This window comes from Mirounga leonina, unplaced genomic scaffold, assembly GCF_011800145.1.
Source record: "Mirounga leonina isolate KUSES-001 unplaced genomic scaffold, KU_Mleo_1.0 Mir_488, whole genome shotgun sequence".
Lineage (NCBI taxonomy): Eukaryota > Metazoa > Chordata > Mammalia > Carnivora > Phocidae > Mirounga > Mirounga leonina.
This window is the reverse complement of record NW_023270777.1, coordinates 5,568,346-5,586,428: the sequence shown is the minus strand read 5'-3', so window position 1 is coordinate 5,586,428 and position 18,083 is coordinate 5,568,346. Positions and strand designations below refer to the sequence as shown.

Sequence of the window (18,083 nt, the reverse complement as noted above, 5' to 3'; positions counted from 1 at the left end):
AATTGAGAGAAATGGAAATTTGGTGCTCATGCGTATGATCGCAGAAAAATGATTGACTTAGGCTTGACCTAGACATAGGTAGGGAGAGAGACAGAGGGAGGAATGAGTGAATTGAATTAATTATTGGGAAGCCAGCAGGTGGTACATATTGACCTCAGAACCATGTCTGTGAGCTCAGTGATGACACACCCCTGCATCCTAAAACTCCCCTCCTCCCATCTGAACCCGGGATCTTCCAGTTCTTTCCATTCAGTGGCCCTCGTGTCGGTGAGTAGTGGAACACTGCCTTCCACTTACTGGTCCAGGATGGAAGACAGAGAACTGTGCCAGTCTTCCTGCTCATCTTCCGTACTCAATCGATCCTGCTGATTCCCCTCCTAAATCTCTCCCAGATCCATTCTCTCTCCATTATCACAGCCACTGCCTCAATCCAGGGATGTTGCTTCTCGCCCTGGCTGCTGCCATCACTCTCCCATGGAGCACTTGACCTTGAGTCAGTCTCACTCCATCCTGTTCTCTGTAGCCACAGGATACTGGTGTTTACACTGCGTCATCCTCATGCTTAGACTCCTCAGTGGTTGATCATGGCCAAAACCTGGTTGTGTGGATGACTCCATTCTCACTCCCATGCCCTGCATTTTCTTACTGTTTCTTACATTCTCACCCTTCTGTGCCTTTGCCCGGAATACCCTCCCCTCCCACTCGTCTTTTTCCAAATGGCTAATCTGCATTTTCCCATTGGCTCAAGCACCATCTTCTACAGGGGATGTGAATGGCCTCCTCACGGAGGCTCCAGTTGGCCACCCAATGAACATGTCTGAGTACTCATGTCTGAAATCGTCCCTGAGGTGGGGGAATAGGTATCATCTTAAAATCCCAACACTTACATTGTTTTTTGCTGACTCCATTGTTGAGATCACAATCTCTTCTTCTCTATGAAAACCTGAATCAGGTGAATGAGTCAGATTAACTGGAAGAACAGGGTCAAGCTGAACTAATGACATGTCTTAGGGCACCGATATGTCCACGGGAGATTTGGTGACTAATCCTGCCCTTTACTCCAGCTACTGAAGAGACAACAGACACTATGCAAGCAAGACAGAGGCCCTTCTTTCCTCCTGTCTACTGTACTGGGCTATCTGGAGAGCCTTGCTTTCTCTAGTTGTCATGTAGGATAGTACCCAAAGCGAGGGTGTCTTCAAGAAAGCTCTCTCAACCGTTCACAGAATCTGGTAGCCAGTCAACTGAAAACACTAATGGTGTCCATTGAGCTGGGGCTCCTTGAGATCAAGTGCTTTGGCTAAGAAAGCCCTGGGTAACCTTGGTCTTGATGTGGGTAAGATGACTGGATGTCATGGCATGCCTTAAGGTCAAGAAGACCACACTCAAGGTCAGGAACACTGAACCAGAGAATGCCACTAGAAGTGTGGAACGTTCCTTTCACTCAAAGGGGGAAATTCATCTCCAACTTGTGGAAAGCCCTTGATTTTGAGTGTGATGATTTAGCCAATTACTGTAAAGTGAGGGAGCTCAGCTAAGAATATGCTAATACAGCTCAGAGTTAAGAACTACAGAAGGAAGCCACACTTGAACATGAAGAACCTCTACCCAAGCAACCGGACATCACCCAGCATCTGACAGGCGGCAAGAGCCTAATGAGACACTCACTTTCTTCTTCCTCCTCAAAGACAAGATCAACGTGAGCTTCACCTGCAATCTAATCAGGAACGGAAACTTGCGCTCACAGAGGAATGTGCCAGGGTCTGCATTTTAGAAATTCATAAATGATCTTAAAGGGAAGGAACCAGAATTAAAATCCTTTGCCACACAGTGCCTTAAAATGTCAAGCACACATATTCACATACACGAAACTAAGAAACAAAACGAGGCATGAGTTGATTCCCACTAAGACTCCCTTCAGCACTAAATCCACAATTCTGCTCTAGTCCTGATGTTTTCTTGACAAGAAGAGAAACACATCACAATTGAAGTAATGTTTGCCTTTCCACGCTGCTGTGAGCAGTTCTTTTCAAAGTATTCTCTTGCAAAGATTCATCTGCATGTCAAATTAACAGATGCAAATTTGGAAAACCCAGCTAAGAGAAGCAATATCCTCCCAGCCAGCAGATACAAGTGCTAAGAAAGAAAAAACAACGCAGCTATCACATTAAAAACCACCATCAGCTGATCAATACACATACAGGATATAACTATGAAGGAGGGATACCATGTTTCCAACGGACACACGAAATCACACCAGCAAATGGGTGTTGTTTGCTTTCAAGCAGTTATCAGAAGACCTTTTGGGGGGCGCCTGGGTGGCTCAATCGTTAAGCGTCTGCCTTCGGCTCAGGTCATGATTCCAGGGTCCTGGGATCGAGCCCCGCATCAGGCTCCCTGCTCCTTGGGAAGCCTGCTTCTCCCTCTCCCACTCCCCCTGCTTGTGTTCCCTCTCTCGCTGTGTCTCTCTCTGTCAAATAAATAAATAAAATCTTTAAAAATAAAAAATAAAAAAAAAAAATAAATAAAATAAAAAAAGAAGACCTTTTGGGAAAATATTTCCCCAAATATCTCTGGAGTTCCTTTTTTGAAAAAAATTTTAAGGGACAGTTGATGTAAGGATATTCATGTCATTGCTTTCGTGGCTGTTGCTGTTGGTGGGACTGTTGGCACTAAGCAGTATTACTCAGCTCGATAACCCACCTCCCTCACCAGCTTTGGCCCTGCATGATTGGTGCTGAGTTTCAAAAATTCAATTGCATGTCCGAAGGAGAGTCCGGAGAATATGTCTCAGACTCTGAAAGAACAGTCCCAGAAGGAGTTTTGCCAATGTTTAGAGCAATAGATATTTCCTTGGAACAAGGGCATAGCTCTGAAGGCAATTTTTCTAGAGGGATACAGACTCATTTGGAATTACATGCCCTGGCATGATTGCTTAAAAGGGAACCAGTGACTTCCCCCTAGGACAGCAAGTCTCAAACTTGGCTGCACACGGGAATCACCTGAGGAGCTTTACAAACCACTGATGCCAGGACTTGTCCCCAGAAAATCTGATTTAGTTGGTCTGCGAGGCAGACTGGATACTGGAAATCTTAGAAGCTCCCCAGGTGATTGTAGTTTGCAGTTAACATGGCAGCACACTGCCTTAGAGCCTCATGTCATACACATGTCCATCTTATGCAGAGTTTACCCATCTGTCCTGCCCTGCCTCTCAACGCACTCCTGCTGTTCTCTCCAGCCCCAAGTACAGTAATTGGGAGACAGGAGCTGCTTCATAAATGTTTGGTGAGTGAATAACAAGAACAGGTAGGTCCTTCCTGTCTGCCATGTTGGGTGACCGACTGTTCCAATTTGTCTGAAACAGAGGGACTTCCCTGGAAGGGTGACTTTCAGTGCTAAAACCAGAGCCACCAAGTGAAAACCGGGATGGTTGGTCATCCTTGTGCCAGATACCTTGGTACACACTTGCAAAAATTACTTCTTTCATTCTATCAACAACCTTATGAGGTGGATCCTACGGTTAACCCCATTTTACAGATGGGAGAATTAAAGCACAGAGTTAGTTTTTGGCTTCGTTTGTGGCTTTAATGCACTGTCTCCCCATGTAATACTGTTTTCTATGGGTAAGTAACTCTGGCAATTAAAAGGTCTGTCACTTCTTACATAGGGCGTTTTCCCGCTTGGGGCCTTCCAAACTTGTCTGTCCTAAATTGTAGTGGAGAGCCAGCAGGAAGGTCAGCTAGGGAAACAGAAAGCAAGTCATGGAGGGAGAGGCCCGTCTCAGCTGACACATCAGCAGACACAGGACACTGAGAATGAGCTTGTTCTGCTTGGAGCCTGACACTGAGCAGTGGACCAAGTGCAGACCCCTGGTACACTTACTTCTCCACCAAGGGAGGATTCGCGCTAAACTCGTGTGCGTGTGTGTGCACGCACGTGCACGGACATGCGATGTGGACCCATGTGAATGATGCTACCTGGTCCTATCGTTGTCTTAAGTAAAGACCCCTTATCACAAGTGGGGATGGGTCTGAGCAGAACTAAGCAGAAAGAGAGAGAAATCCATCACCTCCAACCCTTCCCTTAGGCTTCCAAAGTGCCTTCCAGAACTATTTTCAAATTCTACCAGCCACTTTTCTAAACCAAAAGAACACGAGTCTGTGAGAATTTAGAATATGAACAGCTTTGTCAAAAACCTTGTGATTTGATCACATACAGTCCCTTGACAAACCTGAAGACACAGAGTTTCTAGACTTTTGTTTTTAAGGCACGGTGTTTGTGCGATCTTTGGTCGTCTCGTCCAGGCCATGATGGGACCCTGCCCATGTTAGCACCAGGTTCGAACCAACAGACCCAAGTGGGAAGGAAGACTTAACTGGTCTTCACCTGCTAAAAGAATTCAGTAACTCAACCAAAAGACCCTCGGTTACCCAAAGATTACCATGTTGAGAAGAGAGGAGTGGTACCTACCTGAAGGGGGCTTCCCTGCGGAACTGCTCCCAGAACTGCTGTTGTTCAAGGTCAAAGGCTGAGCACCTCTGGCGGAGGACGGCCACTTCATTCACCTGCAGTGGCGCTACCTGCTGCCTCATGGTGACAGCCATCTTCTTCACGTTGTTCCACTTCTCAGGCAGCTCCTGCGAAGATGACCTCCATGTGGTCAGAGCCACGCTGTGCTCCCTGTCACCCGCAGACCTGACGCTGGACGGCACCCAGATGTCTCCGGGTCCACTACAAGGCTATGGTGTGATGCCATGACATCATGTTCTCCCTTCCCCTGACCCATCGCTCCTGGTCGCCTGCTTGCCTGGCTATGGCCTCCTTCCCACCATCCACCTCTAACCGGGTAACCCATGCCCTTTTCTGTATTTTCTCAGAGTGCTTGATTATTTTCTTTTATGCCTTACATCGCCTTAGTCCATCTTAACGTTTTTCAGACTTGCTTTTTCTCTCTGAATCAAAAACTTGGCTCACCAACCACCCCCCTCCAAAAAACCCCAAAATACTTCATCCACGTCAATTCTCCCATCTATCTCCAGCATTGCGCTGCTTCATATTTATGGAGTTTCCAGAATGTGCTAGAGAGCACACATCCGTCACACAGATAGTTCCAAAACACGAGCCTTGGGTCCTCACCAAGCCCCATTTCTCGTTTACCTCAACCCACCTCACCCCACTCTGAAGGTCAGAAACTTTCCCTCTATTTCTTTTATTCGGAAAACAAACTTTGTACTGACCTCCAGCTGCTTAAACACCATTTCAGGCAATTCCTGTTCATAGGTCTTCAGCAATTCAATTGTCTGCTTTAAAGGCTCAAACATCTCATCGGTGCTGCTCTGTCGTTCTTTCAGAGCCATAAGGTGTCCCATGACCTCGACCAATCCTTCGGAGTCTCCTTTTTCAACTTTCTTGAGCATGCCGCTCTCACTATTTTTTATAAACACTTCAAGGTCGGCCAAGCTAAGCAAAACAAACAGAATGTGAAGAAACATTTCCCCTTCCACTCCTCAAAAGGAAGGTTTATTTATTTATTTCCCCAACAATAACAGCTATTACTATGGAAAACTTCCATAGTGTCCAGCACTCTGCATAGATTCGACCCTGACAGTGAGAATACGGTCCTCTTTGGAACAGTCACAGGGGTGAAAGACAGAGACCTCCGTGCTGGAGGAGACTCAGGAGATAGGACACATTAGTGAGACAACTGGCGAAATGTGAATAAGGTCTGTTCATCAGCCACTAGCTCTCCACCCATATTAGCTTTCTGGTTTTGATAACTGCATTATGGTTATACAAGATGTTATTATTTGAGAAAGCTCTGTGAAGGTACAAGGGAACTCTGTACTATTTTTGCAACTTCTTTTGGCAAGTCTGACATTATTTCAAAGTGAACTTCAGAAAAAAATTACAAAAAATTGAAAATAAAATATTATGGCCTCTAAAGTGATACCACACTTGGGTTTAATTTGGACACTTACTAGAGGTGTAACCAAGGCCAACTCATTTAACACCTCTGCGTCTCAGTCTCCTCACCTATATGATTGGGAAAATCATTTCTGTCTCACGGGTTATTGTGGGAATGAAGTGACATTCAGTCTTTATTTCAAAAATATTTATTGAGCATCTATTACATAAAATGAGATATATCAATATATATTTGAGCCCAACCATGCTTCCAGGTTCTGAGGAGAGAATGATAAATGAAACAAAGGCTCTGCCCTTATGAAGTATAAATTCTAATGGGAAAAATAAATAGGAAACAAATCGATTAAATAAATTGTATGGTTTCACATGGTGTTGAATGCTATAAGGGGATAGACTATGGATAGTTCTATTTTCTATGGAGTGGTCAGTGAAGGTCTTTCTACTGAGGTGATATTTGAGCAGAAATGGAAATTATGGGAAAGAGTGAGCCACAGAAAGAAAGGGGAGAAGAGATTTTGAGGTACAGGGAACAGCGTGAGTCAAGTCACTGAGCCTGGATTCAGTCTAACATGTTTCAGAGAAAGGGGGCAGAAGCGTAAGAGGAATAGGAGGAAGCAGAGAGAGAGGAGAGGTGAGAGAATCAACAGGGGCCAGACACCACAGGGTCTTGCTCACCAGGGTAAGGAGTCCAGATTTTATTCTAAGCATGAGCATTCTGAATAGGAGAATGGCATGATTTGACATATTTTCCAAAGATCTGTAGCTGGGGGAGGTGATGATGGTGGTGGTGGCATTGGAGGTGGGGAGACAAGAATGGAAACCAGGAGGGCATTTAGGGACCCTAATGGTTGTCCAGGTGACAGAAGATGATGACGGTGACTTTGGCCTGGAAGGTGGACATGAGGAGTGGTCAGGTTCAAGATAATTTCACAGGGAGACACTATAAGAACCACTGATGGATTGGGGGAGAGACGTGAGGGGATGAGAGAAATCATTAACTCCTGGCAATGGGGTCAATGACAATGCCATGTAAAGATACGGGGAAGAACTGGGGAAGACCGGGTTTTTTGGAGGGAGAAGGCGGAAGAGGAATAAGTTTAAAATATATTACGTGTGAGATGGCTCACAGACACCAGACACCTAGGGGAGGTACCTATCAGTCAGCTGAATGGAAGTGTCGAGTTCTGGAGAGAGGAGACTGAAAACATCAACTGGGTAGTTATGGGCACATAGATGCATTAAAATGTTGGGTTAGATATCACCTGGAATAGGACTGTAGACAGCAAGTTCAGAATTGAGTTTTCAGGAATGCTAATATCTAGAAGAGATGAGCCCAGCCAAAGAGACCAGAGACCAAAAAGATGGGTCCAGTGAGTCAGAAGCAAAACCACAAAGGTGAGGTATCCTGAAAGCCACGGGGAGAAGCTGTTTGGGAAAGATGGAATAATCAGCCGTGCCAAATCCTGCTGAGGGGTACGAGTAAGACGAAGATGATCGTCACCACAGGATTCAGCCACGCGACCATCACTGTTGAACTCGATGAGAGTGGTTTTGGTGGAGTGGTCTGGGAAAAGCCTAACTGCGGAGGAAGCCAGAGAAGAAGCTGGAGACTTCTGTGTCTAGCTGTACGACACACACAGTAATATGGATAAATAACCCTTCCACTGAACCCATGAAAATGCTTAAACATATATTTCAACATCATTTAAAAATGCATTGCTAAAGTGGCACAAAATGAAGGAACTTCGGGAGGCTGAACCAAGCACTAAGCAAGGGTCAAAGTGGTCTTTCTGTGATGGTTTCTACTGAACCCCAGAGTAAGCTGCTATTTTGATTGCCTCGTGGGATGTGGGGATGGGGAACCAGTGATGCAGCCTGGGGCCCATACAAGGTGAGGAGGCTGGCAGGAAGCTGCACGTAGAGTTGAGACACCATAAGGGTGAACAAGAAACAAATCCACTGCACAGAAAGGGCAAGTATGGAAACGTCCTGCTTTAGCGTGGGCACTAGGTGGAACACTGCACGTTGAAATGCAAGTGGTCTGGGGTTGGAAGAGTCCCTCGATGACAGGCAGAAACAGATGGAGGGATGCAGACTAGACTCCAATTCCCAAAGGATTCCCACAGATATTCACAAATTCCAAGGAACGTGATATTTACCCTCCAAAGTCATAAAATACACAAGGAAAAAAGGCACCATGAGTAGGAGCCCGCAGAAGCAGTGAAATGAAACCTGCAAAGATTTCAAATGTTGGAATTCAGAATATAAAATAGCAATATTTCATGTATTTTTAAAAACGAGTTCCCGTTTAAATGCCTTGCTTAATTGTTTGTGACCCATGTGGCAGGAAGAAGTGCCTTCAGACACCAATTCAAGACTGATTAAGAAAAATAACTTCAGGGCGCCTGGGTGGCTCAGTTGGTTAAGCGACTGCCTTCGGCTCAGGTCATGATCCCAGGGTGCTGGGATCAAGTCCCACATCGGGCTCCCGGCACAGCGGGGAGCCTGCTTCTCCCTCTGACCATCTCCTCTCTCATGCTGTTTCTCTCTCGCTCACTCTCCAATAAATAAATAAATAAAATCTTAAAAAAAAAAAAAAAAAAAAGAAAAAGAACTTCAACCTTCTGAGCACAATATATCAGTTTAGACAGAAATGCTCTCTTTAGGAATCACCCTTCAGAAACCTAAATAGGCTCTCACAATCTCAGTAGGTCACAGGCACTGTCCCTGACCCAACTGTAGGTTCAAATATAAATTCAGCATTGCCTGAGTCAGGAATAGAGGCAATTTCAGAGGCTCTCCAAATATACTCAGAATCTGTGATCCTGCATGGACCTTTGCTTTCTGAGAAGGTGGATTCTGAGAAGTGACAAAACTTACTGAAAACTATGGGCTGTGATGGCATTACTCTGTGAAGAGAAGCACAGCAAAAGCCTTTAATAAATGTGTTTTAGCAATTCAAAAATGATCATACTGTGCTATACTGATGGGCAATTCCAGGAGAAAGAAGCTAATAATTTTTGGTAGGTCTTTATGTTAACTTTAATCTATGGCATGGAGAAACAAAACACTTTTAAATTGACAAATCACAAGTTGTCTTAAGATCATCCTCTAATGAACATACTCTAAGACTTAAAAAAGGAGTAAATAAAGGAGAGGCCTCAATATTTGAGCAAAGAACAAGAGAATACAAAAATGAACAAGCAAAATTATAAAATAACCAAATAGGGTGCCTGGGTGGCTTGGTTGGTTAAGCGTCTGCCTTTGGCTTGGGTCATGATTTCAGGGTCCTGGGATCGAGTCCCACGTTGGGCTCCCAGCTCGGCGGGGAGTCTGCTTCTCCCTCTGCCTCAGTCCCTCCCCCTGCTTGTGCTCTCTTTCCCTCTCTCTCAAATAAATAAATAAAATCTTTTTTAAAAATAAATGAAATAACCAAATAGAAGGCCTAAAACTAGAATGTAATCATTAAAATTTAAAGCTCAATGAATGGATTAACCAGGAGACTTAAACAAAGCTGAGCGAATCAGACAGCTGGGTGATAAAATTGGAAAAGTTATCCAAACTGCAGTGCAGACAGACAGATGTAAACTCTGAAATCTGTTAAAATATGTGGACAATGGTGAAAAAATCTCACGTAAGTTTCCTAAGAGGTCAGAAGAAACCAATAGAGAGGATGGGCAAGAAGCAATCTCCCAGATCCTGGCTGAGAATTTTCTTGAGCTGCTGAAAGACAATGTGAGTTCAAGAAAACCCAACAAATTCCAGGTGGAATTAATATAAACAAACCCTTAAAGCGGGGGGGGGGGGGGGGGGGCGCCTGGGTGGCTCAGTCCGTGAAGCATCTGCCTTTGGCGCAGATCAGGATCTCAGGGTCCTAGGATGGAGCCCCATGTTGGACTCCCTGCTCAGCGGGGAGTCTGCTTCTCCTTATGCCCCTCCACTCTGTTCGTGCACTTTTTTTTTTGTCTCTCTCTCCCTTCCTCAAATAAATAAAATCTTAAAAAAAAAGAAACCCTTAAGGTACTTCATACTGATAACTTCACCAAAAAGAAAAAATCTTAAAATTAGCTGATTAGCTTCAGAGCAAAGGCAGATTTCGACCAAACCAAACAAAAAACAAAAATCCCCCCAAAACCCAGACTGATGGTTGACTGCTCAGAAGCCAAAATGGCAGCCAAGACACAGAGGAATAATGCCTTCAATAAACTCACAGGAAACAGCTGTTATCCTAGAACTCTCCCTTCTATAAAACCATTTTTTTTCAAGTACAAGGGGAAAACACCTGCCTTTTCAGACAAAGAAAGAATGAGAATTTCACCAATAGACTCTTAAAATAATGGAACTTCTAATGAACATAACTCAGGGAACTGGTCTGTAATGTAGAAAGAGGCAATAGCAAAAATGTTAGTAAATTTAATTGAATTTAAATAAATAAACATTGAGTGTACAAAATGAAGTGGAATTTGTGGTGTTTATAAATAAATAACAGAGAACTGAAATCACTGGGAAAGAGAATATCATTTGATGAATGAACAGTTGAGATCAAACTATTCTAAAGTCTTTGTATTGATTGTGAGGAGAGTAACAAAACTGACAAATTTATTCCTTTTAAGGATGCTTATTAAAATAGCTATGGTAACCATTAGAACAGTAGACATGGATCATATAACATCTAAATTAGCAGAAGGGAAGAAAATGGAACAAAAAACCCCAAATTCAACCCAAAAGGAGGCAAGGAAAGGAATAAAAAAAAGAATAGAAAGTATATAATAAAACTGTAGCAGAATAGATATTAATGAACAAAATCCCCAAGTTAAAAGACACATATTACCATTTGCAACAACGTGGATGGAACTGACAGGTATTATGCTGAGCGAAATAAGTCAATCAGAGAAAGACATGTATCATATGACCTCACTAATACGAAGAATTCTTTTTTTTTTTAGAAATTTTCTTTTTTTTTTTTTAAAGATTCTATTTATTTATTTGAGAGAGAGAATGAGATAGAGCGAGAGCATGAGAGGGGGGAGGGTCAGAGGGAGAAGCAGACTCCCTGCTGAGCAGGGAGCCCGATGCGGGACTCGATCCCAGGACTCCAGGATCATGACCTGAGCCGAAGGCAGTCGCTTAACCAACTGAGCCACCCAGGCGCCCAATACGAAGAATTCTTAATCTCAGGAAACAAACTGAGGATTGCTGGAGTGGTGGGGGGTGGGAGGGATGGGGTGCCTGGGTGATAGACACCGGGAAGGGTATGTGCTATGGTAAGTGCTGTGAATTGTGTAAGACTGTTGAATCACAGACCTGTACCTCTGAAACAAATAATACACTTTATGTTAAAAAAAAAAAAAAGAAGAAGATACCAGGAAAGGAAGAATGAAGGGGGGGAAATCGGAGAGATGAACCATGAGAGACTATGGACTCTAAGAAACAATCTGAGGGTTCTAAAGGGGAGGGGGGTGAGGGGATGTGTTAGCCTGGTGGATGGGTATTAAAGAGGGCAAGTTCTGCATGGAGCACTGGGTGTTGTATGCAAACAATGAATCATGGAACACTACATCAAAAACTAATGATGTAATGTATGGTGATTAACATAATAATAAAAAACCTGTTATTAAAAAAAAGACACACATTAAGGTGAATAAAACATTCGGTTCTATGCCAATTATTTAAAAAAAAAAACTCTCCTAATATAAAGGCACAGAAAGATTAAAAGCCAAAGGATAAAATGAGAGACACCAAGCTAATATCATGCAAAGGAAATTGGTTTCATTATATTAATATAAGACAAAACAGACTTTAATATAAGAAATATAGCTAGTAATAAAGAAGATTTTTATATATGGCTGAAAGTTCTAATTTGCCAGGAAGATATAAAAAGTCAAACTCTGTATGTTCTTTTAACATAACCTTAAAATATATGAAGCAAAAAGGGACAGAATTACAAGGTGAAATTGACAATCTACCATCAAAGTGGAAGGTTTTATTTAAGCTTTTTGTTTTAAGTAGGCTCCACACCCAGCATGGAGCCCAACACAGGGCTTGAACTCACGACTCTGAGATCAAGACCTGAGCTGAGATCAAGAGTTGGACTCTTAACTAACTGAGCCACTGAGGTGCCCCAAAGTGGAAGATTTTCAGTACAACTAATTCAATAATTAATAAACTAAGCAGACAAAAAAAGGCAGTGAGGATACAGTGAATTTGAATAAAACAATTAACAAGTTTGATCAAATAGTCCTGCACAGAACATTCCAACCCCCAGCAGTTATAGAATACACATTATCTTCAAATGTGCACAGAACATTTATAAAAATTGACCATACTGTGCAGTTAAAGCAAACTTCAATAAATTTCAGAAGCCTATTATATACATCACCTTCTCTGACCACAATGCAATTGTTAAAAATTCATAACAAAATATAACTGGAAGGACTTCCCAGGAAGATGGTGGAGTAGGAGGGCCCTAGTTTCACCTCGTCCCATGGATACAACTAGGTAACACTCACATCAGAAACTACCTGAAGGTTAGCAGAATAAACCCCACAACTAAACGTAGAGAAGAGGCCACACCAAAGAGGGTAGGAAGGGTGGAGACAAGGTCAGAATAGTAATAGTAATAATAATAGTATGGACCTTTAACATCCCACTTACATCAATAGGTTATCCAAACAACATCAACAAAGAAACAGTGGCTTTGAATGACACATTGGATCAGGTAGATTTAACAGACATAGTCAGAACATTTCATCCTAAAACAGAATACACATTCTTTTCAAGTGCACATGGAACATTCTCCAGAATAGATCACATATTAGGGAACAAAACAAGTCTAAGTAAACGCAAGATCAAAGTCATTTCATGCATCTTTTCATACAACACGATGAAATTAGAAATCAACCACAAGAAAAAAGTCTGGAAAGGGCAGAAATACATGGAGGTTAAATAACATGCTACTAAACAATGAATGGGTCAACCAAGAAATCAAAGAGGAAGTCTAAAAATCCATGAAGATAAGTGAAAATGAAAACACAATGGTCCATAATCTTTGGGATACAGCAAAAGCTGTTCTAAGAGGGAATTTTATAGCAATATAGGCCTACCTCAAGAAGAAAGGAAAAACTCAACCTTACACCTAAAGGGGTTAGAAAAAGAACAAACAAAACCCAAAATCAGTAGAAGGAAGGAAATAGTAAAGATTAGAGAAGAAATAAATGGAAACTAAAAACCAACAACAACAAAACAAAAACCACAATAGAACAGATCAATAAAACCGGGACCTAATTTTTTGAAAAGATCAACAAAATGGATAAACCTTTAGTCACTCATCAAAGAGAGAGAGAGAAAGAGAGAGAGAACTCAGGCAAAATCAGAAATGAAAGAGGAGAAATAACTGACGCTACAGAAATATGAACAATTATAAGAGAATATGATGAAAAACTATAGCCAACAAATTGCACAACCTAGAAGAAATTCCTAGAAACATATAACCTACCAAAACCAAAACAGGAATAGAAAATTTGAACAGACCAATTACCAACAATGAAATTGAATCAGTAATCGAAAAACTTGCAACAAACAGAAGTCCAGGACCAGACGGCTTCACAGGTGAATTCCACCAAACATTTGAAGAAGCACGAATACCTTTTCTTCTCAAACTATTCCAAAAAATAGGAGAAGGAAAACTTCCAAATTCATTGTATGAGCTCTGCATTACCCTGATACCAAAACCAGATAGAGACACCACAAAAAAAGAGAACTAAAGGCCAATATTTCTGATGAACATAGATGCAAAAATCCTCAACAAAATGCTTTTAAACCGAATCCAACAATACATTAGAAAAAAATCATTCACCACGATCAAGTGGGATTTATTCCAGGGATGCAAGGGTAGTTCATTAATTGCAAATCAATCAATGTGATACATCACATTAGTAAGAGAAAGGATAAGGGACACCTGAGCAGCACAGCTGGTTAAGCATCTGACTCTTGGTTTCAGCTCAGGTTGTGATCTCAGGGTCCTGAGACAGAGCCCTGTATCGGGCTCTGCACTCATCGGGGAGTCTGCTTGAGATTCTCCCTCTCCCTCCTGCCCCTGCACTATCTCTCTCTCTCACTCTGTCTCATAAATGAATGAAAGAATGAATGAATGAATGAATGAATAAATAAATATCTTTTAAAAAAGATGAAGGATAAGAACCCTATGATCATTTCAACAGATGAAGAGAAAGCATTTGGCAAAGTACAACATCGATTCACGATAAAAACATTCAACAAAATAGGCTTAAAGGGAATATAAACACAATAAAAAATAAAAATTTAACACAATAAAGACCATATATGAAAAACCCACAGCAAACCTCATACTCAATGGGGAAACACTGAGAGCTTTTCCCCTAAAGTCAGGAACAAGACAAGGATGTCCACTCTCACCACTTTTATTCACCATAGTACTGGAAGTCCTAGCCACAACAATCAGATGAGAAAAATAAATAAAAGGCATCCAAATTGGTAAGGAAGAAGTAAAACTTTCACTATTTGCATCTGACATGATACTAGTTAGAGAAAACCATAAACTCACCACCAAAAAAATGCTAGAACTGATAAATGAATTAAATAAGGTTGCAGGATACAAAATCAATGTACAGAAATCCACTGCATTTCTAAACAATAATAATGAAGCAACAAAGAGAAATTAAGAAAGCAATCCCATTTACAATTGCATCAAAAATAATAAAATACCTAGGAATAAACTTAACCAAGGAAGTGAACAACCTGTACTCTGTAAACTATAAAACATTAATGAAATAAATTGAAATGACACAAACAAATGGAAAGATATGACATGGTCATGAATTGGAAGAACATTGTTAAAATGCCCATACTACCCAAAGCAATCTACAGACTTAATGCAATCCCTATAAAAATACCAACCGCATTTTCCACAGAACTGGAACAAATAATCCTAAAATTTGTATGGAACCACAAAAGCCCCCCAATAGTCAAAACAATCTTGAAAAAGAAAAACAAAGCTGGAGGTATCACAATCCCAGATTTTAAGATATCCTACAAAGTTATAGTAATCAAAACAATATGGTACTGGCACTAAAATAAACACATAGATCAATGGAACAGGATAGAAAGCCCAGAAACAAACCCAAGATTATATGGTCAATTAATCTTCAACAAAAGAGGCAAGAATATGCAATAGGAAAAAGTCTCTTCAACAAATGGTGTTGGGAAAACTGCACTGCTCCATGCAAAAGAATGAAACTGCACCACTTTCTTATACCATGCACAAAAATAAACTCAAAATGGATTAATGACCTAAATGTGAGAGCTGAAACCATGAAAATCCTAGAAGAGAACACAGGCAGTAATTTCTCTGACATGGGCCGTAGCAACATCTTACTAGGTATGTCTCCTGAGGCAAGGAAAACAAAGGCAAAAATAAACTATTGGGACTACATCAAAATAAAAAGCTTCTGCACAGTGAACAAAACAATCAACAAAACTAAAAGACAACGTACTGAATGGGAAAAGATATTTGCAAAGGACACATCCGATAAAGGGTTAGTATCTAAAATATACAAAGAACTTGCACAACTCAATACCCTCACAACAAATAATCCAATTAAAAATGGACAGAAGACATGAACAGACATTTCTCCAGAGAAGACACACAGATGGCCAACAGACACATGAAAAGATGCTAGGCATCACTCATCCTCAGGGAAATATAAATCAAAACTACAATGAGACATCACCTCACACTTGTCGTAATGGCTAAAATCAACAACACAACAAACAACAGGTGTTGGTGAGGATGTGGAGAAAGGGGAACCCTCTTACATTGTTGGTGGGAATGCAAACTGGTGCAGCCACTGTGGAAAACAGTATGGAGCTTCCTCAAAAACTTAAAAATAGAACTACCCTGTGATCCAGTAATCACATTACTGGGTATTTACCCCCCAAATATGAAATACTAATTTGAAAGGATATATGCATCCCTACATTTATGGCAGCATTATTTACAGTAGCCAAACTATGGAGGCAGCCCAAGTGTCCATCAATAGATGAACAGATAAAAAAGATTTGGTCTATATACACAATGGAATATTACTCAGCCATAACAAAGAATGAAATCTTGCCATTTGCAACAACATGGCTGGAGCTGGGTAGTATAATGCTAAGCAAAATAGGTCAGTCAGAGAAAGACAAATACCATATGATTTCACTTATATGCAGAATTTAAGAAACAAAACAAACGAAGGAGAACAAAGAGGCAAACCAAGAAAACTGACACTTAACTAGAGAGAACTGATGGTCACCAGAGGAGAAGCAGGTGGGGGGATGGGTGAAATAGGCAATGGGGATTAAAGAGCCCACTTGTTGTGATGAGCACTAATGTAGAGAATTGTTCAATCACTCTATTGTACACCTGAAACTAATAAAACACTGTATGTTAACTAAACTAGAATTAAAATTAAAACCTTAAAAAAATATCACTAGAAGAACCCTATGTTTGGAAATATTAAATATATATAACACATCATCATGGATATTAAAAATATTTAGAACTAAATAATAATGGAAATATTACATACTAAGAACTGTGAGACGTAGGTAAATTGTACTGAGAAGGGAATTCGTAAATTTAATTGTTACATTAACAAAGACAGCTCAAAGTGAAGAAGCAAAGTATCAATCTTAGCTTTTCCAAGAAGAAAAAAATAAATCCAAGGGAACAGATGGACATAATAAACATAAAAGAAATTATTGAAATAGAAATTAAATTATAATAAAGAGGATCAATGAGTTTATAAGATGGTTCTTTGTAAATCTCTGGCAAGATTAATCAAAGTAGTCAGAAAGCATGAATAGAAATGAGAAGAGGGACGTAATCATAGATTCTGGGGAGAGTAAACAGATAATATTATAAATTTTATGACAATAATTTAAAGATTTACTTGAAGTGGATATATTCCTAGACAACTATGACTTAATCGGAATAGAAAACCTTAATATCCCTATAACCGTCAGAGAAATTATAAGTAAAAATCTCATCAGAAAGAAAACACCAAGCCCAGATGTTCAATAGGAGATTTAAATCAAATCTTCAAGGATCAGAGAATTCCAATCTTACACTAAATCTTCCAGAGAATAAACAGGAAGGATTACTTCCTAACTCATTTTATGAAACTAGCAAAACCACAGAGCAAGATCAGAGAAAGTACGAGAAAGGAAAAGTGAAGGCCAATCTCAGTCTCAAACAGAGACACGTCAACAATAAACATATTTGAAAACAAAATCAATCAATGGATATACTGGAAAAGATAACACTTTGTGTTGGGCTTTTGGGCTTTTCTCAGTAACACTCAGTTGGCTTAATATTAGAAACCAGTATATTCACCACTTTAACATTTTGATGGAAAAAAACAGAATTATCTTAACGGAGTTAGAAAAAGCACTTCATAAAATGTTATCTTCGTAAGAAGAAGAAGAAGGTAGCGGGAGGGGAAGAATGAAGCGGGGGAAATCGGAGGGGTAGACGAACCATGAGAGACGATGGACTCTGAAAAACAAACAGGGTTCTAGAGGGGAGGGGGGTGGGAGGATGGGTTAGCCTGGTGGTGGGTATTGAGGAGGGCACATTCTGCATGGAGCACTGGGTGTTGTGCACAAACAATGAATCATGGAACACTTCATCTAAAACTAATGATGTAATGTATGGGGATTAACATAAGAATAAAAAAAAATAAAATAAAAAAAAATGTTATCTTCGTTTATGTTAAATCCCCTTAACAAATTAGGAATAGAAGGTAATTTCTTTAGGGGCCCCTGGTTGGAAGAACATGTGACTCTTGATCTCAGGGGTCATGAGTTTGAGGCCCACATTGGTGTAGAGATTACTAAAAATAAATAAATAAACTTAAAAAAAAAAAAAAGAAGGCAAATTCTTTAATTCCATAAATAGAATCCACAAAAACTCTTAGCAAGGGTCACCTGGTGGCTCAGTCAGTTAAGCATCCGACTCTTGATTTTGGTTCAGGTCATGATCTCAGTGTCTTGGGGTCGAGCCCCACATTGGGCTCCGTGCTCAGTGGGGAGTCTGCTTATCCCTCTCCTTCTGCTCCTCCCCCTGCTCTCTCTCTCAA

General features: G+C 40.8%; 1 protein-coding gene across 1 annotated transcript in view; it reads right to left on the bottom strand.

Annotated features, from left to right (window-relative positions):
- The window catches only part of DNAH9 (dynein axonemal heavy chain 9), a 339,619-nt gene that overhangs the window by 256,585 nt on the left and 64,951 nt on the right, over positions 1-18,083 (bottom strand). Inside the window, exons 18-19 of the mRNA XM_034989621.1 lie at positions 5,238-5,460; positions 4,471-4,637 (exon numbers count right to left, since the gene is read on the bottom strand). Of these exons, the coding sequence (XP_034845512.1) occupies positions 4,471-4,637; positions 5,238-5,460 (390 nt within the window). The remainder of the gene's footprint in view (positions 1-4,470; positions 4,638-5,237; positions 5,461-18,083) is intronic.